The 25,236-nt window shown below is 33.6% G+C and overlaps 1 protein-coding gene across 1 annotated transcript in view; it reads left to right on the plus strand.

Annotated features, from left to right (window-relative positions):
* LOC126884711 (uncharacterized) overlaps nucleotides 1-25,236 on the plus strand; it is a 54,275-nt gene that overhangs the window by 10,385 nt on the left and 18,654 nt on the right. The window contains exons 3-6 of the mRNA XM_050650833.1: nucleotides 2,041-2,301; nucleotides 5,439-5,514; nucleotides 13,183-13,541; nucleotides 15,470-15,871. Coding sequence (XP_050506790.1) covers nucleotides 2,041-2,301; nucleotides 5,439-5,514; nucleotides 13,183-13,541; nucleotides 15,470-15,871 — 1,098 coding nt within the window. The remainder of the gene's footprint in view (nucleotides 1-2,040; nucleotides 2,302-5,438; nucleotides 5,515-13,182; nucleotides 13,542-15,469; nucleotides 15,872-25,236) is intronic.

Consider the following 25,236-nt stretch of genomic DNA (forward strand, 5'->3'; position numbering starts at 1 on the left):
TTGAAATCGAAAAAGCGTTGTGTAAAACGGGGATGTCTCCATTTTGCACTACCTGGCATGTACCCATTTGACCCGACTGTGTCGTTGTCTAATCATTATGGCGTCTCAGTGATTGTAGGTGAAATAACCTTATAACAAAAACATGAAAATGCTTCCATAATACAGCTAAATTTCAGACGCTGTAGCGATATCCATTTAATAAAATAAGAGACCTAGACCGAATAAGTATAGGACCGAGAATCCAAAGACTTCTATCGTTGGGACTAACATTCTGGTGATAACCTGAATCCGTGCTTTCTACAATTTGCAAAGCAAAGAAGAATACCATAGACCTCTCTGAAGATCTCAAAGGGGTGAAATGTACGTAAGAGGATGATGGTCTCCTCTGAAACAGATTGAAATATTGACTGTCTTTCATTTTCTAAATGGAACGTTTTTTATACTTCCTGAAAAAATGTGATTTGTGGGTAACAAACTTTTACCCTTCAACCGTCGATATATTCTATTGTGTACTGTACTGTACTATGTGCCTGAATGTCTGTCTCGCAGCACCGCAATCATAATGTTGTTCTGAAGCTATTTTCTTGTGGCATTTTTGCAATTAACTAGTTTTGATGGGAAATAAGCCACAAATTTTACTAAAAAAATGATTCTATTAACGTTTCGATAACGAATATATAAAATCAATAATAATCAATACCATATATAAAAGGACTATCCGAGAAACTTAAAACAATAGGAAATAAATTCAACATTTCAATAACATTAAAAACAACAAACACGTTGAGATCTATTCTATCTAAAACTAAACCTAACAGTGAACAAGAAAGAACAAAGAATTGTATTTATAAAATACCTTGTGAATGCGAACAATTTTATTTAGGTGAAACATCAAGACCATTAAACCTTAGAATAAGTGAAGATCAGTCTTATATTAAAAATATAGAATTTGATAGATCTCAAATATGTCAACACGCATGGGATAATGAACATAGAGTTCAGTGGAGAGATTCAAGTATAGTCCTGAAAGAAACAAATAGTAAAAAGAGAAAAATCAAAGAAGCGGCTTTAATTATGGTAAATGAAACCAATCGTGTTGCAAATTCCTCGGTAGAATGCAGTAGAATGTGGTTACCCATACTAAAGGAGTAAGTCAATAGAAAGAAAATACGGATTAGTAAGTCAATAACATATCGAGTACATATTTCATATTTTAGTATTGTTTATGTACCTATCTATGTATTATTAATATTATTTATAATTTAAAATAACATATGTACATATTAAGGTCAGAATTTGGTATTAGTTTTGAGAGTAAACTAAAGTAAGACCTAATACTTACGATGTCGGGATAGTATCACGAGGATTTTTCCTGGTTTTCCCTTGTGATTTACTATGGAATCTCTAGCGCGGGAATTTTACTATCACCATTGCATGTGGTATGTGGTTGTCTTTCTAAAGACAGATCACATGTCATGATTTTTTTGTGACGGATATTCTTGAGTTGGGGTTGATTTCATGTAATCGAATGAACTATCTTTCAATAAAGACGTCCTAAGAACGCAACTCATAAATATTGGCAATATCATTTTAAAGTCTTCTACATTAAAATGTATAATATATGTCTGAATTGCCGATATAAATCAGTCAGATAAATTATTAGAAGAATTTTTTTAGTAAGCAACAACATTTTTGTGTAATTCATTAATATTTTTTGTATTTTGACAACGACACCCGATTTGGGCGTCGAATCGTTAATAAAATAATTTTTTTAGTAAAATTGTGGCTTATTTCCCATCAAAACTAGTTAACCGCAATCATAAGAAGGAGAGAAAGTTTACCCCATCTGTAGAGAGAGTCGGCGCATCTTCCGCAGTTTATCTGATTCGATTAAGGGCTACCCAAATCTTACGGGGACTCCGGATTCGGAGATTCCTAGTGCCGAAATGACACGCTCTTTTTATTATGTTTTTTGTATTTATGTCTTTTGTATTGTTTTATACTTATTTACGTTATTCATATTTTGATAACTTGTTTCAGAAGCGCAGATATGCAAAATATTAGAAATTACCTCTATTTAGAAAGAGAAAAAATCTTGGACGCAATGGCTGCAACGATGAGGCTAAAGTCATTTAATTTCAATCACATGAGTTTTATTAAATCTATAACATGTGACTTGTTATCAATCGAGGGATGTGTTTCTGAATCTTACTCAGCTATCTTAAAACAGATTCTGGATAATTTTGAAGGATTAGGTGGAATTAATGAAACTGTAGAGATATGCTATGTAGTGATTGAAAAGTAAGTTATAAATTATTAATTATACTATTACTATCGGTTTACAGCGTTCTCCTACGCCTTCCTACTCCTAACCACCATTCTTCTCTATTTAACCATAGACCTGAAGAGATTTCTCTTTCCACTAATTCTTTTTCAATTCCCTCCCTCCAACTTCTTCTCGGCCTTCCTCTTTTACTTCTCTCTTGTGGAGTCCACGCCAAAATCTGTTTAGGGACCCTATCATCTGGTATTCTCTGTACATGGCTGTACCATATTAGTTGTTTTGTTTTTACGTCATCAATGATTGTATGTGTAACTCCCATCATTTCCTGTATTCTCTCATTTGCTATCGATCTCTTCTTGATTTGCCTGCTGCTCTTCTCCAGAAGTCCATTTCTGCTACTAGTAACATTTTCTATATTCTTTGTGTCAGTGGCCAAACTTCACTGCCATATGTGATTACACTTGGTGTATGGTATTATATATATATATATATATATATATATATATATATATATATATATATATATATATATATATATAGGCTGTTGGTTCGCTTTAGACATTGTTTGGTCCCACAGAATGCCGTTCATTATGGATAGCTTTCCTACCCTGTATGTTTATGTCTTTTATAGCAGCATCGAGCATTCCATCTTAAGTTATTTTTATACCCAGGTACTTGTATTCATCACAGTGTTTAATTTCTACTCCATCGTCTAATGTAATGGACTGCTTTGTCCCTCCAATGCACATGGCTTCAGTTTTCTTAATGTTGACTTCGAGACCCCATTTGTTATATTCTTCTTTTAGCTTCCGCGTCATGTAACTCAAGTCGTCATGATCCTGGAGCAATCAGACTTTGGTCATCAGCGAAACATAAAGTGTATAGTGTTGTCTCGTCATTGAGAGGGATTCCCATGCCATTACATTTCCACAGCTTCAGTGCTTGTTCCAGATGAATTTTGAAAAGGGTAGACCTTTTACAATCCTCTAGACTCTAGACCTCTACAAAAGGTAGGCAATCCTTTCGTGACCTTAAATCCCTCAGACATCCTTGATCCAGTTTGAATTATGACAACTATAATAATGTCTTCTTTTTTCTCCAATTTTTGTTTTATATTTAGCATATGTCTTGGCCTATATGTTGTTTGACTCTTACTGCTTGAGTTCAAAAACCTCTAGTTTATCATGAATATGTACTTGATTTAAACACCATGTACGCCGACATTATAGTGGGAAAAGTCCTGGAGGTAGGTCTAGAAACCAAATTGATAACATTTTCACTAATATTCGCTGGAGATCATCAATACAAATAGTCAGATCATATCCAGGGGCGATACGCTGATCAGATAGTAGCTAAAGTAAAGCTCAAACTTAAAGCGCTCAACAAACGGAGAGAAACAAAGAGGATATAACTAAGAAAGAAGGAAGATCTTTTCCAAGAAGTGTAAAAAAGTATGATGCGTAAAAGTGCATCACAAGAAATACTATGGAAGACTATTAAACATTGTGTAACAACTCCAATTAATCGGCTAAAGCTAAATAATCCTGTAAAACAGAAAAACCCTTAACAGATGAAGCCCTTAAAATAATTGAGAATAGAAGAAATCTTTTCCAAAGTGGTATACATAGTGAAAGGGGAAAATCTAGCTTGAGAAACCTCAACAAAGAATTAAAACGAGGATACAAGGCTGATAAACAACAATACTTATCATAGTATTACATATACTGAGAGAAGAAATTCAGAGCCACGATTAACAAAAGCAGCCCAGATATAAAAGCTATTTAAATATGACAATAACAATTACGAAGACTCTGCAAAAGGTTCGAGAACGGTTCTATTGGGTGAACTGTAAAGACGATGTAAGAATATGGTGCACCCATGAAACAGTTCAATGTTAGTAGTCCTATGGAAAGAGTAGCAATCGACATTGCAGGTCCATTTCCAAAAACCGATGCTGGAAATAAATATATCCTGGTAGCCATGGCTTATTTTACGGAATGGACCGAGCCTATGCGGTACCAAATCAAGAAGCTGCTACCGTTGCAGAGGTACTTGTCAAACAATTCTGTAGCCGAATTGGTGTTCCCTTGGAGATCCACTACGAGCCACGAGCAAGGGCGAAACTTTGAGTCTTCCAAAACGTTTGTAAATTTATTGGTGTCAATAAGACCAGACCGACACCCCTGCATCCTCAATCAAATGGAATAGTTGAGAGAATGAACCAAACGATGGGTAAACACCTGTTCAAATTTGTATACGAACATCAGACAGATTGGATCCAGCATATTCATTTATTCCTAATGGCCTTACCGCTCGGCCGTGAATGGAACTACGGGTCAGACCCCAACCTGCCTGATGTTGGGTCGTGAAGTTCGTTTGCCCTGCGACCTAGAGTTTGGCTGCAGACCTTCCGAGGAAGATATTGCATGCTAAGAATATGTCAATCGCCTGAAGTTACGAATGAACAACATTCATGAACTTGCCCGACAACACATCCAGATAGACAAAGACAGAATGAAAGATCAATATGATTCTCGATTCTCGATGCAAGAATGAAAGCTTCGAAGTAGGTGATCTTGGCTGGCTTTATAATCCACAACATGTCGACGGTTAAACTACAAAACCTCGTAAGTCAGTTTTATGTAATTTTGAAGGAGAGACGAAAAACATTTTGACTTCTTCATGTAAGATTCAATTTATTATTTTTTTTTGTGTATAGGGTTCTTTTTAGGTAACGATTACATTACCATTAAGTAAAATTCAGTAATATTGTTTTTTTTTTGTCAAAAAGCGACTTACGAGGTTTTGTAACTTAAAATCTTAAACTATCATTAAACTAACGAGGTTTTGTCTCATAAAAATGCGACTTACGAAGTTTTGTAACTTAAAATCTTACTTACGAGGTTTTTGTAGATGTCGCTAGTACCAATAAATTTAAATATTGACTTACAAGCTTTCGTAGTTTAAAAGATGTGTAAAAATATAAACCAACAAAATATAAAAGTCATAATGGACCAAAAATCGACTTACGAGGTTTTGCAGTTTAACCGTCGATGTATAACGTGGGGCTCCACGCCATGTGTATTCTATGGTAACGCCAATTCTTTTGTTAGAGCACTGCTGTACCATTATTAACAAAATGACTACTTTTCAGATACGACGTTTCTACTTCAGTATTTGAAATATGTGCTGTGTGGATATTAACTAAAGGATCACAGCTTTTATTTACGGTAAGTATTCTTTGTTATATATTTCCCTTAAATTTATGCAACCATAAATACGACATTGTATTGAGAATTACATAAATTCAGGACAATATAATTATTTATGTCTTTCACATAGGGCTTTTCAACATCTTTTTAATTTCATATAATCCGTGTATATTAATATTATACACGGATTATAATATAACATATGACAGAAGCTCGAAACAAATGACAATCGATGAGAAACCCCATTGAAAAGTCCTTTAGTTATTTCAAATTACATTTTTATTTCGTTGTATTTGTAGAATTATAACTAGATCTACGAGCATGACTATATATTGTTAAAAATTAACAAAAACATATAAAAAATAAAAATTGAAAGGACCCATTAGATGTCTGTATACCATAGTTATCAAAAACCCACACAGAAGTAAAAACTGTATAACGGTATATGTTTTATTAAAAAGTTTTAAAAATCATATATATATATATATATATATATATATATATATATATATATATATAAGAAATACTGGATATTAGTGACTGTCGATATAAACAAACAACTAGTTTATTAGGGTTGCAGTCAGAAGGTTGGCCAGGATGTTAAAGAAACACTCTTTTGACTTTTTGTCTAGCTTTCGGAATGGTTTTATTCCTTTTTCAAGACTCTGTAATATAGATAAAAAGAAATATGTAAATTTTTATAAAATATCACAATTCGTCAGTTCAACTTACTAGTCGTTGAGATTATTTAAAAGCTTTATGACCCTCAACAATACTAACACAAACATAGAATACAGAAAATAATGGACAAAATACATTCTAAAATTTGGTAAGGATGGTAAATTTTTATATTTATTCTATGACATCTTTTGATGGTGTGTTTTAACTCTGATACATAGAGAACAGAAAGAAAAAACAGTCAGATTAAAATGTAATTAGGTGTTTTTAATATTGTATTTATTTTCAAAAAACCAATAGGCCCATACTGGGTAATTTTTATTTTTAAATCTGTCTTAATGGTATGCAACCTGTTATGCACACAGATGTATTGTGTAGTGCATATGTATAAGAAATATTTATTTTATTTTTGATGTTTTTCCAGTAAGTAACAATAAATATTGCTCAGTTTATCTATGTCAGACTTTTTATTTATGCAAGACTTACTGGATTTTATCAAACACATTTCCAAGAAAACACGTTTTGAATGGTTTGTTTCTTTGGCCAAAATACATGAATCTTCGAAATCAAACTCATGTTTCAAAGTTAATGCATGTTCTGTAAGTGCACATGCATTTATTTTATTGGTTTTTATATCACTACGATGTGAGATCACCCTACTGTGGAAATTGCGAGATGTTTCCCCGATGTATACGTTGTTACAATTGGAACACGGTATGGAATAAACAACATTCGAAGACTCTTGTCTTGTGAAGGGATCCTTTGTTTTTGAGTATAACTTAGATACCGTTTTCACGTTCCTAGTTGAAATTTTTAAGCCATTAACATTTCTGAAAATGTTAATTAGCTTAGGTGTCAGAACTGGAATGTAGGGCAAGGAACCAAAAGTTATTTTAGGTGGTATTACTGATGTGTTGTCGCTGTCTGTCAATGTCAATTGTCGGACCTCATTATTATGAAAATTTTGTTTACCAGAAAATTGAGAAGGAAAAGGAGAACCGAAAATGAGTTTATTTAAAAGCCCTATGGGATATGAGTTCTCTAGTAGTATAGATCTCAACTTTTTTAGTCCCTTGTCCCTGAAATCAATGTGCGACAAGTTTGTAACCCTACTTTTTAAGGCCAAAACCAAGTTTGTTTTCATCCTAGATGGATGTTGAGAATGAAAATTTATGAAACGGTTACTAAAACAAGGCTTACGATACCACTCCGTCCTCAGAATGCCATCACTGCCACGATGAATAAGCATGTCCAAAAAAGGAATCATATTATCAGCCTCCCTCTCAACTGTAAACTTTAGGTGTTCACATTGGGCATTGAAGGTGTTTAAAACATCAGATACTTTGTTTTCAGGGACCGACAAAATCAAATCATCTACATATCGCTTAATAAAAGGTATGTGAAACGGTATCTTTTCTTTACAAGTTGTTATAAGTTCATCCAAAACAAAGTTACATAGGATGGGGGATATTTTGCTACCCATTGGAGTGCCAAAGATTTGTTTAAAAAAATTACCATTGAACAAAAAGATGTTGGAGTCAAATATGAACGTTAAGATTCTTATGAAATCCTAGAGGATTTCATAAGAATCTTAACGTTCATATTTGACTCCAACATCTTTTTGTTCAATGGTAATTTTTTTAAACAAATCTTTGGCACTCCAATGGGTAGCAAAATATCCCCCATCCTATGTAACTTTGTTTTGGATGAACTTATAACAACTTGTAAAGAAAAGATACCGTTTCACATACCTTTTATTAAGCGATATGTAGATGATTTGATTTTGTCGGTCCCTGAAAACAAAGTATCTGATGTTTTAAACACCTTCAATGCCCAATGTGAACACCTAAAGTTTACAGTTGAGAGGGAGGCTGATAATATGATTCCTTTTTTGGACATGCTTATTCATCGTGGCAGTGATGGCATTCTGAGGACGGAGTGGTATCGTAAGCCTTGTTTTAGTAACCGTTTCATAAATTTTCATTCTCAACATCCATCTAGGATGAAAACAAACTTGGTTTTGGCCTTAAAAAGTAGGGTTACAAACTTGTCGCACATTGATTTCAGGGACAAGGGACTAAAAAAGTTGAGATCTATACTACTAGAGAACTCATATCCCATAGGGCTTTTAAATAAACTCATTTTCGGTTCTCCTTTTCCTTCTCAATTTTCTGGTAAACAAAATTTTCATAATAATGAGGTCCGACAATTGACATTGACAGACAGCGACAACACATCAGTAATACCACCTAAAATAACTTTTGGTTCCTTGCCCTACATTCCAGTTCTGACACCTAAGCTAATTAACATTTTCAGAAATGTTAATGGCTTAAAAATTTCAACTAGGAACGTGAAAACGGTATCTAAGTTATACTCAAAAACAAAGGATCCCTTCACAAGACAAGAGTCTTCGAATGTTGTTTATTCCATACCGTGTTCCAATTGTAACAACGTATACATCGGGGAAACATCTCGCAATTTCCACAGTAGGGTGATCTCACATCGTAGTGATATAAAAACCAATAAAATAAATGCATGTGCACTTACAGAACATGCATTAACTTTGAAACATGAGTTTGATTTCGAAGATTCATGTATTTTGGCCAAAGAAACAAACCATTCAAAACGTGTTTTCTTGGAAATGTGTTTGATAAAATCCAGTAAGTCTTGCATAAATAAAAAGTCTGACATAGATAAACTGAGCAATATTTATTGTTACTTACTGGAAAAACATCAAAAATAAAATAAATATTTCTTATACATATGCACTACACAATACATCTGTGTGCATAACAGGTTGCATACCATTAAGACAGATTTAAAAATAAAAATTACCCAGTATGGGCCTATTGGTTTTTTGAAAATAAATACAATATTAAAAACACCTAATTACATTTTAATCTGACTGTTTTTTCTTTCTGTTCTCTATGTATCAGAGTTAAAACACACCATCAAAAGATGTCATAGAATAAATATAAAAATTTACCATCCTTACCAAATTTTAGAATGTATTTTGTCCATTATTTTCTGTATTCTATGTTTGTGTTAGTATTGTTGAGGGTCATAAAGCTTTTAAATAATCTCAACGACTAGTAAGTTGAACTGACGAATTGTGATATTTTATAAAAATTTACATATTTCTTTTTATCTATATTACAGAGTCTTGAAAAAGGAATAAAACCATTCCGAAAGCTAGACAAAAAGTCAAAAGAGTGTTTCTTTAACATCCTGGCCAACCTTCTGACTGCAACCCTAATAAACTAGTTGTTTGTATATATATATATATATATATATATATATATATATATATATATGATCGGTTTAGAACGTCTTGCGGCGTTGTCCGATTCCCAAATTCCATTCTTTCCTATTTTGCCGCAGGTCATCCCTGAGGTCTCGCGCGCTCATCGCTTTCCGGATGCCGGTGGTCCAATTAACTTTCGGTCTCCCTCGCTTCCGATATTCAGGAGGTTGCCATTCCAGACATTGTTTTGGAAGTCTCTCGTCATTCATTCTGTTTACGTGTCCATACCAGATCAGTTGTCTTCTCTCTATATCTTTCATTATTGTTCCTTCTATTCCCATTCGATTTTTAATGTCTTCATTTCTGATATGTTCTCTTCTGGATATACGTAATGACCTTCTGATTGCATCCATTTCCACTACTTCAATTTTGTTTTTGTTTTTTTCTGTAAGCCTCCAAGTTTCAGCATCATATAATAAACTACTCTTAATCATAGTCTCGTAGATATTAAATTTTCTCTTATTCGATATTTGAGTACTCCAAAGAATATTATTGAGACATCGGATTGCTCTTTTTGCTTGTATAATTCTGGAAGTAATTTCTTTGTCATCAGTTCCAGTTTTATCAAATGTTACTCCTAGATATTTATCATCCAAATTGATTATAAAATTTGCAGAACGTTTTCGATCTTATCAGATCATCATCAGTGAAACATTCTAATTTGTAAACAAAGTAAGTTATCGAAGTAGCACATAAAACGACAATAAATATCGTTCCCATACCACCAGATTGACAACAGGTGGAATACTTTCTTTGGTTACACCTCCTGAGATTTTCAAAATTTATAAATCAAACAGGATGCCGAGGAAATTAAAATGAGAGAATTTTAAATAATTCACAACTCATCTGCTCAGCGTGGTAAAAGTTCCAACAAGATTCAAGAAAGATTCCTTAATAAGTACTCCTACAAAAGAGTAAATGAATTAAAAATTTATAAACATTTTCAATTTCTTTGCAACACGAAAATTCAGCAACTGCATAATACTCTGGTTAAATCGGAGAGTGCAGGAAGAGTCTATACCGGTTTCAGAGGTCTTTTCCCCCTCATCAGTAGTCCCATATCCTCTTCTCTCTGATTTCTCCACGTATCGCACTTTGAGCCCTTCCGAATTGCAAAGAAAGAAATGCCACGGATGAACTAGAGCTATCTACCGAAAAACAAAATAAGTTATCAATCGAAAGCACAGAAAACGACAATAAATATCGTTCCCATACCATCAGATTGACAACAGGTGGAATACTTTCTTTGGTTACACCTCCTGAGATTTACAAAATTTATAAATCAAACAGGATGCCGAGGAAATTAAGATGAGAGAATTTTAAATAATTCACAACTCATCTGCTCAGCGTGGTAAAAGTTCCAACAAGAAAGATTCCTTAATACTAATACAAAAGAGTAAATGAATTAAAAATGTATAAACATTTTCAATTTCTTTGCAACACGAAAATGCAGCTGCTGCATAATACTCTGGTTAAATCGGAGAGTGCAGGAAGAGTCTATACCGGTTTCGGAGGTCTTTTCCCCCTCATCATTAGTCCCATATCCTCTTCTCTCCGATTTCTCCACGTATCACACTTTGGGCCCTTCCGAATTGCAAAGAAAGAAATGTCACACTACAAACAATTCTAATTTGTAGTTGAAACTAGCCCACTAGTACCTACCTATGTTACTTATATGTCTGTATATAAAGCCATTGTATAACTAGACCAATAATAATAAAGCCATTGTATAACTAGACTGTGTAGATAAACAATAATAAAGCTTTGATGTTACATAGTTTTTAAATAATTATTATTAAATGTTGAATGGGTTGCATATGTGAGTTCATTTTAAATGAAGTAAAAGAAAGAAAGAAAGAAAGACGTACTCACAATCATGATTGTGAGTACGTCTTTCTTTTATTTCAATTATTATTAAATTGATGAAACGACACTATTAGGTCGATGTTAATGGATTTAATTTATGGAGCAACATGGCTTCTCTGCTCGAAAATCAAAAGGGGTGCTTATCGTATAAAGGATACAGACCATCGTCAGACCGGACGGTCTGTATCCTTCATACGATAAGTAACGGGTAGGTACTAATTAATAGTACTAAGAGATAATTAGGCGTTTTGAGACTTTTGGTCCACTCTGTATAGGTAAATACCCAACTATGTAAATATTTTCTTCTTCTTCTTCTTCAGGCTGTTTGCATCCACTCCTAGACAAAGGCTTCTCCATTAGTTCTCCATTCTTTTCCATTTTGTGCTATTTGGTGCCAGTTTCTGCCCATTTTTGCTTTGATGTCGTCTACATCGTTTTTGTGGTCTTCCTCTACTACGACTGTGATGGCGTGGTCTCCAATGTACAATGTTTCTCGTCCACTTTTCTCTGTTTTGCCGTGCCACATGAACTACCCAGTTACATTTTATTTGCGCAATTCTTCCAATTACATATTCCACCATCGTCCTGCTTCGCACGTCTTCATTTCGTATATGTTCCCTCAGAGATATTCCTAAGATAGCTCGTTCGATCGCACTCTGTGTTGTTCTTAATCTATTGGCTGATACCTCTGTAAGTGTCATGGTCTCCATTTCATAGGTCATAACCCAGGCAACCAAATAACGTTTACAAAACGTTGAAAAGACGTTAATTATCACCAAACCACGTCAGTTTATCACATTTTTTCGACGTCGAAAGTCACGTGAATTTGTCCCACCAGCCACCATAATTGACGTCATTTTTATCACGTTTCAAATACGTGGTATCAAAAACGTAGTTTTTAGGTAGTTTTATTAGATTTATTTTTCATTTTATAGTTTTAAAAATACACAATAATTATTCGTATGAGTATTGTTGGTATAGCAATTTTTCCATTTATCGGTTTTAAATTTAGACCATAGGCTAAAAGTAAAACCAAATGGAAGACTCTCTAAACTCTCAATGCAATATTTCACTTTTTACATATACTTACTGTATCAAAACTGAAACAACGTACAAACTAATAAATAATTTATTAACAGATTATCCAGCATAATATCTTAATTAAACGCTGTACATTAAATCAAAAAGAATCATGAACAACTCATTGTTGGGAATACCTGTATACAGTAGTACATGAGCATAATTTTTCTTCACCATCTCATAGCTAAATCTTGTAAACTGCTAAAGCAATCTTAGAAGGCTAAAAATTAATTTAATTAAACTCGATAACAAATAATTATTGTAGTGCATTAACAGAAAATAAACACCAAAAACATAACCTCAAAAGTTTGCAAGAAGAATTACGGCATTAAAACTAACTCACCTGAGCAAAACGAATAAAAATCTCTTAATTACCATGTTTCTTCAACTAAATATCTAAATGAAAAATCTTATTTTACCAAACAAAGCACGTAAACAATAAATGAAAAATTTCTTATGGCCATTTAACGTTATAAACGAAACCGTTTGGATCCAAAGTCAACAAGCTCCGCCCAATTTTGTGACGTCAGACTTAGGCTGTCTGAAATGAAAACGTTTTTTAAACGTATTTTAACGTCATTAATCTTACGTATTTAAAATCACCTACAAAAGACGTCTATATGACGTAATGTTAAAACACGTGTACATATTCAACCAAAAACTGACGCTTCCTCGACGTTATTGACGTCACTTGGTTGCCTGGGAACTGGCAGAATACGACGAAATATACCTATATTAATATTTCTATTTAATTGCAGGAATATGAAGAGAAAGTTTTGTTGAGACTAATGCAAACTCTATACTTTGTATACTACAAAATTTCTGTCTTAAAACATAAAGTACCAATCCATAATATCGAACTGGCCAAAATGTTGGACTACAGTATCGCAACGTTAGCAAAGCACTTCGAGATCCTCATTAACTTTTTTGCCAAAGAAAATTTAAGGGACGGTTCTACGAAACTGCTTGCGCTGGTACTGACTAAACAAACTTGTATTGATGACTGGAATAGTTGTTATAGAAAGTTAATATTACTGTCAACTGATTATTCAGAATGGTCAAATTCAGATCCTGACTTATTTCTGAGAATATGCTATGTCCTTTGCTTGGAAAACAAGTAAGTATTTATTAATCTAATCAATGTCTTATGCCTGGTTGCACTAACAAATCTAAGCTCCAGCTTAGCTCAGCTCAGCTTATAGATCCATAATTTTCGATTTCTATCTAAGCACGTCTTAACTGAGACTAAGTTTAAGATGCAATCCACGTGACAATCCATTGTGGCAAGCTGAAAATTGATCTAATAGTAGATACGAGATCCGAATAGGAGGTCAAAATGTACCCATCTGCTTGCCGAATGAAACAATTTTTTTTATTAAATTTCATACATAGACAAATATTTCTAGTATAGATTGCCTATCAAAATCGTGTCATAGCTATCCTTAAGGGGGGCCGAAGGGGTTGAAATCAATATTCCAAACACATTTTTCTTTGAAAGTATGGTAGAATTATTTTATTTTTAAATTAAATAGGCATATTCAGTACAGTTCATAGATTACTCAAGAAAAAATTCAAGGAAAAATACTGAAAAATAAGCCAACAGTGGCAAATTTTTAAAAGACACCTCAAAATATAATGAATTTTGCGGTGGACATCAGAACTCATTATTGAATCATGGTAAACAAAAAATCCAAAACGATTTTATTAGCTTATGAGTTTTTCGAGGTAACGCTGTCAAGTTTTTTAGTTTTATCTAATTTTGACTTTTTGATACTACTCAGAAGTCAAAACAACGAATTTTTTTTGTAAAAAGGGTGAAAATTAACATATTTATTATTGTTAAACAAAAAATAAGCATACAACAAAAAATATCGCCACAGCTTTACCTCAAGGAATGTCTAAAGAAAATATATACAAAATTCCAGGTGGGTTGGTCAAGTAGTTTTTGAGCTACAATGTCTACAGCCTCTGAAAAAAGGAGTTTTGAGGAAAACGAGTTTAAAGTATTAACTTTTAAAACAAACTAAGTTATCAATCGAAGCAGCGCAGAAAACGACAATAAATATCGCCTCCGTACCACCAGATTGACAACAGGTGGAATACTTTCTTTAGTTACAATGTTGAGAATGTTTATACATTTTTATTAACTTTTATTTTCAATTTCTTTTTTGTCTTTCAAATCATAAAATGATGCACACCGGAATATCTTTTTGAATCGCGGAGTAATTCACAAAAGAAAATAAAAACAGCTGCTGACCGTTGTTCACTACGTTTAAGCGTGCTGGCGCGAACCTGCTGCAAATCGAATCGAAGCTAGGGCTATTTAACACTATCTCCCTACCTCCCTACCTTCGACTCGTTTTATAGCAAGTTCGTGTCAACGCGCTTGAGCGTAGTGAGAAATGGTCAATAAGCTGTTCTTATTTTCTTTTGTAAATTACTCCGCGATTTAAAAACATATTTCGGTGTCCATCACTTTACCATTTGACAGACAAAAAAGAAATTGAAAATAAAAGTTAACAATACTTTAAACCCGTTTTCCTCAAAACTCCTTTTTTCAAAGGCTGTAGACATTATAGCTCAAAAACTACTTGACCGACCCACCTGGAATTTTGTATATATTTTCTTTAGACATTCCTTGAGGTAAAGCTGTCGAGATATTTTTTGTTGTATGCTTATTTTTTGTTTAACAATAATAAATATGTTAATTTTCACCCTTTTTTACAAAAAAAATTCGTTGTTTTGACTTCTGAGTGGTATCAAAAAGTCAAAACTAGATAAAACTAAAAAAACTTGACAGTGTTACCTTGAGAAACTCATAAGCTAATAAAATCTTTTTACTCCATCTTTCAAGGCTGCTTGGCCGACACTGAGCAATGCAGCGAGGAAAAGTGGTGGGTTAGAGAGAGGGAGAGTTGATGTGTAAGGCAGTGTTGCCAGATTTCTTCCAGCACCTCGAATTCTTTTTCAGCGGCGCAGGGAATTTTATTTTACCAATGATCCTAGTAATAAAATAACACTCGTTTGTGGCTTATATTTTTTTAGAATCATGTGGATACCTGACAAAATTATGAAGGTTATAGCCTCGCTGATTTATTCACTCAAACGTTACAACTTGGAAACAGAAATGCTTAAAATTATGTGTTACATTTACCCCTATATCCTACCAGAATGTTTCAACCAAACTAATAGCATTTTGGGCGACGACCTGCTCATAATTATGGAGAGACGCATTTATGAATTTCAAGATTTATTATCTTTACATATTAGCCAGCTAAACTGGATCCTACGGAAAGGAACTCGACCCATTAAAATGGAAGTTATTTGTTTTTGGCTAAAGAATAATGAGAATGATGTGTTAAGAAAGTGTATTGTTCATTCTAAAGCTCAGAATGTTTTGTTCCATGTTGTAACAGACTATAGTGTTGAGGACAGAATTGCTTTAAGGTAAGTTGTAATTTTGATCTGCTTCTACTCTTCTGTTGATCATACAGCCTCAACAGTCAACTGCTGAACATAGGCCTCTTCCTTTCGTTTCCAACCCCTCTGTTGCGCAGTTCTCATCCAGTTTTTATTTAGACTTCTTAAATCGTAGGTTAGTCACCTTGCTTCTTTTCCTGACCGCTCCATTCCTACTCCCTTGCTCCTCTTCTGTTACACAGTTATTAATGTTGCCTCATCTTGCATCTCCGTCATATATGTGTACTTCTAACTCTGTCTCATAGTGTCTGACCATCGATTTTTCGGTTTTATCTCTGGGTTTTATCTCTGAGGAAAGGGTTTTAATCTCTGCTGTCTCTAGCATTCTTTTTGTCCTCTCTGTGTAAGGGTGTGTTTCTGTCGCGTATGTTATTATTGGTCTGATGACTGTTTTGTAAATTCTGCCTTTCATTTCTTTTCCGATTTTTTTATGTCTCCATATTGTTTCATTTAGGCAACCTGCGGCTCTGTTTGTGCTATTCACTTGATCTTTCAGTTCTATTTCGAGCTTTCCGTAGCTAGATAGTGTGATGTCTAGATATTTAAACTCCATCACTTGTTCTATTATCTGATGCTCCAGCTCTAATTTACATCTTAGTAGGTTTGCTGTTAAAAATGCATTTTGTCTTTAGTGGGGAAATTAACATGTTAATTTTTTAACGGTTATATCGTGTAGGAAAAAGAGGTTGAACCTCGCAAAATGGACACAAGTCCGGTTTTATTTTTTTCTCTGGTATATCAAGGGGTGCTTATTATAAGACTAACTTTTTCTTAAAAAATTTCGCTCCGGAACCCTCTTTTCATCCCTTTAAAGGGGGTAATTTGTGGTTTTTGCGAAACGTAGCCCTTCATGTACGTTTTACAAAAAATTTACTTAACAGTAAAATGAAGAGGACTATATTTCCTACTATTTATTTCCCGACAGTATGTGTCTATCACACACCGTTTAGCGGGGGTGGCGCCCCAAAGTTGACAAATTTTTAAAAAAGATGTTTTTAAAAAAATTATTTTTCCCTAACTGTAAGGAAAATCAAGAAAAAACCCTGCGACAATTAATCATAAATAATGATTTTTTGGTATAGGCTTCATTTAAGGGCAATTGCAATATTTTTAATTACAGGGCGTTACATTTTAAAAAACCCCTTTTTATACCATCTGAACCGCCTATGTTAGAGTAAAAAACTTTCAGCGATTATCCATGTACTGGTGTTATTTACAAATTTCTATAATGCACCCCCATATTTTTTCCGAAACCACCCCAAAAAAAGGAGAATTAATAAAGAAAGTGATTTTCTTGGAATTCTTCACACACCATGCCCTTTATTAAAATGCTTCATATATTATTTTGTGCACGTTCTTATTACCCATGCATGGACACCAAAAGAGATTTCTTGATGCAACAACCCCCGTAGCCAAAAAAAAAATAAATAAAGGGGGGTTGAAAAAAAAATTTTTTTTGCTTTTTGGCCCATATGGACAAAAGCTAAAGCAGAAGCGTATTCAAACCTATACGAACAACTTGATACCAGGGAAGGCGAAGCAAAGATATATAAAATAGCCAAACAGAGAGCAAAGAAAGCAAGAGATTTTAATCAGATTAGATGTATCCGAGATGAAAATAATAAAATACTAATTCACGAAAAGGATGTCAAAAAGAGATGGAGAAAGTATTTTGACAGTTTATTAAATGAAGAATTTGACAGACAGCCTGTGGAGTTAACGGAGACAGTAACAGCAATGATTACTAGAATAACAAACGAGGAAGTGGCTCAAGCGCTTCAAAAAATAAAGAAAGGAAAAGCAGTCGGACCAGATGATATTCCTGGGGAACTATGGAGAGCATTGGGAGAGACAGAAATAAGTTGGCTAGCAGGTCTATTTAATAGAATTATGGAAGTTGGACAAATGCCAGACGAATGGAGAAGCAGTATATTAGTACCTGTCTACAAAAATAAGGGAGACATATAACAATGCACAAACTTCAGGGCTATAAAACTACTTAGCCACACCATGAAAATATGGGAGAGAGTAATTGATAGACGGATACGTGAAGAAACCGAAATATCCGATATTCAATTTGGCTTTATGCAGGGCAGATCAACAACAGATGCAATTTTCATTGTAAGGCAACTGATGGAAAAATACAGGAATAAAGAGACCAACGCTCATATGGTATTCATTGATCTTGAGAAAGCATATGATAGAGTTCCTCGAGAGATTCTGTGGTGGGCACTCAATAAGAAAGGAGTCTATCATGTATGGGAGAGACTGATAAATTTCAGGTGAAAGTAGGATTGCACCAAGGCTCGGTGCTTAGTCCTTATTTATTCTCATTAGTTTTGGACCAGATAACAGCGAAACTACAGGGTAGTATGTGCCTAATGTATGCTGATGATGTAGTGTTAACAGGAAATAGTGAAAGAGACTTAGAACAAAAACTGGAACAGTGGAGACAAGCTCTGGAGGAAAAGGTTTAAAACTTAGTAGGACAAAAACAGAGTATTTGGAATGTTCATTTAAAGATGGAGTTACTACAAATAAAATGGCATCTTTGGATGGTGAAATGATTGTGAAAAGCAATAGTTTTAAGTACCTAGGATCGGTATTATACAGTAATGGAGAAATAGATGGAGATGCATGCAGTAGAATTAGGGCTGGATGGATGAAGTGGAAAGAAGCGAGTGGTGTGTTGTGTGACAGAAAAAATCCAATGAAGCTGAAGGGAAAATTCTATAAAACAGCCATAAGACCGGCTATGATGCACGGAACTGAATGTTAGGCAATGAAAACGAGAGAGGAACAACGAATGCATGTGGCGGAAATGAGAATGCTTAGATGGATGAGTGGAGTGACAAAGAAGGATAAAATTAGAAATGAGTATATTAGGGGAAGTCTAGGTGTGGCACCAATTGATACCAAAATGAGAGAGCATAGGTTAAGATGGTTTGGTCATGTTCAACGTCGAGACGTTAATCACCCAATACGAAGAATAGCTGAAGTGTAGATTCCTGGAAGGAGTAAGAGAGGAAGACCAAAGAAGACCTGGGGGGAGACGATAAGGCAGGACATGTTGGTAAAGGGAATTAACATTGATATGACCCAAGATAGAATTGTGTGGAGAAATGCAATTAGGGAAGCCGACCCCGCATAGGGATAAGGCAAAGATAATGATGATGATGATGACCCATATGGATATATGCTCAATCAATAGGGTTTTTCGTAAATATATATGATTATTGCAACATCCCTGCGGAAAGTACACCTATCCTTGAAAATAATCTGCAGAAACTACCCCTATCCCTTGGAGAGCATGTTTTTACGATTTTCTCATTACCTATGCATTTTTTAAAACAAAACTGAGGCGCCGTAAACCTCAGAAATGCTTTGGCGGGCTCCAGTTTTTGTTTTTTTTTTCGTCACCTATTCATTTTATTGATAACGTACTTATGGAAAATAAAAGAACACACTGTCTGCTACACATTATGACCTATGCATGTTTTATTTTCTTTGTACCCTAAAGCCACAGTGGTGGCCCAAAATCAATTTTTGATTATTTTCTTTATTAATTCTCCTTTTTTCGGGTTGGTCCCGGGGAAAATATGGGGGTGTATTATACAAATTTGTGAATAACACCAGTACATGGATAATCGCTGAAAGTTTTTTTACTCTAGCATAAGCGGTTCAGATGGTATAAAAAGGGGTTTTTTAAAATGTATCACCCTGTGATTAAAAAAATTACAATTGCTCTTAAATGAAACCTATACCAAAAAATCAGCCACTTATTTGTGATTAATTGCCGCAGGGTTTCTTCTTAATTTTCATTACAGTTAGGGAAAAATAATTTTTTTTTAAAACATCTTTTTAAACATTTGTCAAATTTGGGGCGTCACCCCCGCTAAACGGTGGGGGATAGGCATATCTGTCTGGAAATAAATAGTAGGAAAAATAGTTCTCTTCATTTTACTATTAAGTAAATTTTTTGTAAAACGTACAGGAAGGGCTACGTTTCGCAAAAACCACAAATTACCCCCTTTAAATGGATGAAAAGGGGGTTCCGGAGCATAATTTTTTAAGAAAATGTTAGTCTCATAATAATGACCCCTTTATATACCAGAAAAAAATAAAACCGCACTTGTTTCCATTTTGCGAGATTCAACCTCTGTTTCCTACACTAATATTAAATTGCAGCATACGTTGTAAACCATCATGATGACATCATGCATTCAGGAAGTATTTCCTGAATGCTTCCTTCCTCAATGTTTATTTCTTCGTTTGTCGTCACGTCAGGTGTTGGAGGTTCATTATCGTCACCTTTAGCAAATACATATCGGAAGTAGTCTGCCCATGTTTTCTTCTGCATGTGTTTTGTTTTTATTACTTTGTTCATCTCCTTTCTTTGTCCTCTAATCACTCTCCATATTCTTGAGGATACTTAAGGGGACTTGGTCGATAGACGTGAATGAAGACTGAGAACCGGAAGGCGCAGGACTCTATAAACCAGACATTATATATGTATCTTGTCCTATTTCTATTTTCTCTTCACTCTAATGCTTCTTCTTCTTCACGTGCATTATCAGAATTATCCGACGTTGGCGATTACCATTGCAAGGCTTCTCGATCTTCCGCAATATGGAATAATTGTCCTGCATTTGATATCTGAGGCCATTCACGAATGTTTTTTAACCAAGAAACCTGTTTTCGTCCTACACCTCTACGGTCCTCTATTTTGCCTTTTAGTCCTGTCGCCAGGGGGGGTACAACGGCCTCGTTAATTCAGATGGACTTACCCAAGTTTTTTTTATGTATTTTGACCCGTAGAACACGAATTTTTTGGGTAACAGTTGATCCGGATGTCGATAAGATTGTTATAGACCAAGAACTTGAGGAATCAAATAACAGCGATTTTTGGCAAAACAAAACAATATTTTGTATTTTTTGGGTCATTTTAAGCAAAAAATATTTCTACAAGTTTTTTAGTAGGATGCACAGTTTTCGAGATAAACGCGGTTGAACTTTCAAAAAATCGATAAACTGCAATTTTTAAACCCGAATAACTTTTGATTAAAAAATAAAATAGCAATTCTGCTTAGCGCCTTTGAAAGTTCAAGTCAAATTATGTCGGTTTTGATTATTTGCATTGCTAAAAATTTATTGTGTTATTGTTAAACAAAGCTACAAACAACTAGTGCGTGAGTGATGTTTCTATGATTTCTCATTTAAAATCGAACGAGTAGGTAGAATAGGTACTAGTGCAATCAAGACTATTTCTACGTTACATGCGTTAAAACGCATGTAAAAGCACGGGAAACCCTACGTGTTTATAGCTTTGTTAAACAATAAAAAAATAAATTTTTACCAATGCAAATAATCAAAACCGATATAATTTGACTTAAACTTTCAAATGCGGTAAGCAGACTTGCTATTTTATTTTTTAATCAAAAGTTATTCGGGTTCAAAAATTGCAATTTTTCGATTTTTTTAAAGTTCAACCGCGCTTATCTCGAAAACTGTGCATCCTACGAAAAAACTTGTAGAAATATTTTTTACTTAAAATGGCCCAAAAAATACAAAATATTGTTTTGTTTTGCCAAAAATCGCTGTTATTTGATTCCTCAAGTTCTTGGTCTATAACAATCTTATCGACATCCGGATCAACTGTTACCCAAAAAATTCGTGTTCTACGGGTCAAAATACATAAAAAAAACTTGAGTAAGTCCATCTGAATTAACGAGGCCGTTGTACCCCCCCTGGCGACAGGACTATTTAGGGATCAGTTGTAATATAGTCCTGTCGCCAGGGGGGGTACAACGGCCTCGTTAATTCAGATGGACTTACTCAAGTTTTTTTTATGTATTTTGACCCGTAGAACACGAATTTTTTGGGTAACAGTTGATCCGGATGTCGATAAGATTGTTATAGACCAAGAACTTGAGGAATCAAATAACAGCGATTTTTGGCAAAACAAAACAATATTTTGTATTTTTTGGGCCATTTTAAGTAAAAAATATTTCTACAAGTTTTTTCGTAGGATGCACAGTTTTCGAGATAAACGCGGTTGAACTTTAAAAAAATCGAAAAATTGCAATTTTTGAACCCGAATAACTTTTGATTAAAAAATAAAATAGCAAGTCTGCTTACCGCATTTGAAAGTTTAAGTCAAATTATATCGGTTTTGATTATTTGCATTGGTAAAAATTTATTTTTTTATTGTTTAACAAAGCTATAAACACGTAGGGTTTCCCGTGCTTTTACATGCGTTTTAACGCATGTAACGTAGAAATAGTCTTGATTGCACTGGTACCTATTCTACCTACTCGTTCGATTTTAAATGAGAAATCATAGAAACATCACTCACGCACTAGTGGTTTGTAGCTTTGTTTAACAATAACACAATAAATTTTTAGCAATGCAAATAATCAAAACCGACATAATTTGACTTGAACTTTTAAAGGCGCTAAGCAGAATTGCTATTTTATTTTTTAATCAAAAGTTATTCGGGTTTAAAAATTGCAGTTTTTCGATTTTTTGAAAGTTCAACCGCGTTTATCTCGAAAACTGTGCATCCTACTAAAAAACTTGTAGAAATATTTTTTGCTTAAAATGACCCAAAAAATACAAAATATTGTTTTGTTTTGCCAAAAATCGCTGTTATTTGATTCCTCAAGTTCTTGGTCTATAACAATCTTATCGACATCCGGATCAACTGTTACCCAAAAAATTCGTGTTCTACGGGTCAAAATACATAAAAAAAACTTGGGTAAGTCCATCTGAATTAACGAGGCCGTTGTACCCCCCCTGGCGACAGGACTAATATTACAATCTTTTTATATACTTGGCTTGGTTGGTGTCACGGACTCCGCAAATTTTGTAATTCATTTTAAAAATAGTTCTAGGCTACCTAGACACCTGAAATTTTCAGGATAGCTTAGAACTAGCTAACAATGCAATATTTAACTGCTATTATACAGGGTGATTAATTATATAGTGGGGTGAAGCTCCGTAGATCCGGTATAGTAATGTATAACGATAAAACTTAATAACAAAAATTGTAGCGAAATTTGAGCTTTATATTACAAAATTAGTTAGAATGTTACAGGGTGTTCGATAACATAGTGGCAGACCAAACTTATGTTTTTTTAAATAGAACACCCTGTATTTTATTTTATCTTCGAAATCTTTGTAACTTTTCGATTACAAAAATATAAAGGTTTGGTATATTATACGGGGTATTTACAAAGTTATAACCAATTTTCTATGAAAATCGTAACAAGTTTAACTACATGTATAAATAAAAGCAAGCACAATTTCAATGGTTTATTGACGTCATATTTTTTTATTTATTGTCAAAATTTTCGTAAATGTTTGTTTTGCTAATTTTATTTATATTGAATACAGGGTGAGTCAAAACGCAAATACATTATTTTCTCAGTAATTTTAAGTAGATTACCCTGTATTTTATATCATTATCGAAAAGTACCATTACTATACTATAATTTTTGTATAACATTCCCTATGTGTAAATTTATTAGTTTTCGAGATATTTTTATTTTTCAGAGCAAAATTATTAATAATTATGGGTCTAAATCTTTCCAAATTTTAAGTAAGCCATGACTGAATAATTGTCTAAAACTTACAATTTACGATTACTGATTATCAATCTGTAATCAAAGTTGGCTACAATTTTTGTTATTAACTTTTATTACTATCTATTACTTATAACGGATCTACAAAGCTTTACCCCACTGACCAATCACACTGTATGGATAAATCGATTTTTTTTTTAATTTCAAACTATTTTAAAAATGTGACGAATGCAATGATATTTTAAAGTACAATAAATCGATATCTACAAAGTGATGGTGCCTCAGTGGCATTAGACTGCACATCGAAAGGTCCCCAGTTGGAACCCGGCTGTTGCGTATCTTTTTTTAAATTGTTTTAATAAATAATTATAAAAGTTTATATACTTAAAATTATATATACCATTTTAAACAACCTGGTATGATAAAAAATACTATTTTATACTAGTGTAATTTTTAGAATCATAATTATAAATAACATACATCCAATAAAAATTCATATTTTGTCATGTTGTGTCCTACATATGTACATGTACAATAACAAAACCTTGATATAAAATATTTATTTATGAAACAGTTTGTGAAGTATGCTTTTTGCGAACGCACGCAATTTTTAGAGCACGAGCGACAACGGAGCGAGTGCTATAAATTGCGTAAGTTCGCAAAAAGCACTTCACGCACAGTTTCATACAATATTTTATCTACGATAAACAAATAAAAAAAGCTGTAACTCTTCGTCAATGGAATTCGTTTCTATACTACAATTTTTAGAACTTTGACATTTAAAAATTCTAACTACTGTCAAACCACAAAACTGTTAAAACTTTTGTTGTAATTCATTGCTCATATTGTCATCACCATGACAACTCGAAAGTTAAAAACAGTGCGAAAAAGTAAATCCCATTTAAAACACATTGTTACTTCAAGCACACTTTAAATCCTTCACTCACTGCTATCTATAATGACAGTTTTCACAAACTAAAAACTTGTACATAATACGACATAGAGAGTCACTTTATAAAGTACTTTATTTACTCTATGTCATATTATGTATAAGTTTTCAGTTTGTGAAAACTGTCATTATAGATAGCAGTGCGTGAAGAGTTTAAAGTGTGCGTAAAGTAACAATGTATTTTAAATGGGATTTACTTTTTCGCACACTTTCAATGGGTTTTTTGGCACACTTTCATATAATCAAATATCCTTAACTTTCGCGTTGTCATGGTGATGACAATATCAGCAATGACTTACAACAAAATTTTTGACAGTTTTGTGGTTTGAAAGTAGTTAGGATTTTTAAATGTCAAAGTTCTAAAAATTGTAGAATAGAAGTGAATTCCAGTGACGAAGAGTTACAGTTTTTATATTTGTTTATCATAGATAAAATATTGTATCAAACTGTGCGTAAAGTACTTTTTGCGAACTTACCCGATTTATAGCACTCGCTCCGTTGTCGCTCGTGCTCTAAATATCGAATACTTCACGAACTGTTTCATAAATAACTATTTTTATTAGAGTGTAATTTTTGGAATTTTAAGCATTTTATCGTTAAATTATTTTATATTCTTTCCTATAAATAATAAAAAGGTTTTATTATAAAAAGTTCTTTTTTATAAAAGTGTAATTTTTTTATATCGACTTCCCCTGACTATACAGGGTGTTTCATTAATAATTGTCCATATAGTAACTGGAGAAACCTTAGCACGAAATACGAAGATTTAACCTAAAACACTTAAATAAAATGTGGTTCCT

The sequence above is a fragment of the Diabrotica virgifera genome, chromosome 5, assembly GCF_917563875.1.
Source record: "Diabrotica virgifera virgifera chromosome 5, PGI_DIABVI_V3a".
Taxonomy (NCBI): domain Eukaryota; kingdom Metazoa; phylum Arthropoda; class Insecta; order Coleoptera; family Chrysomelidae; genus Diabrotica; species Diabrotica virgifera.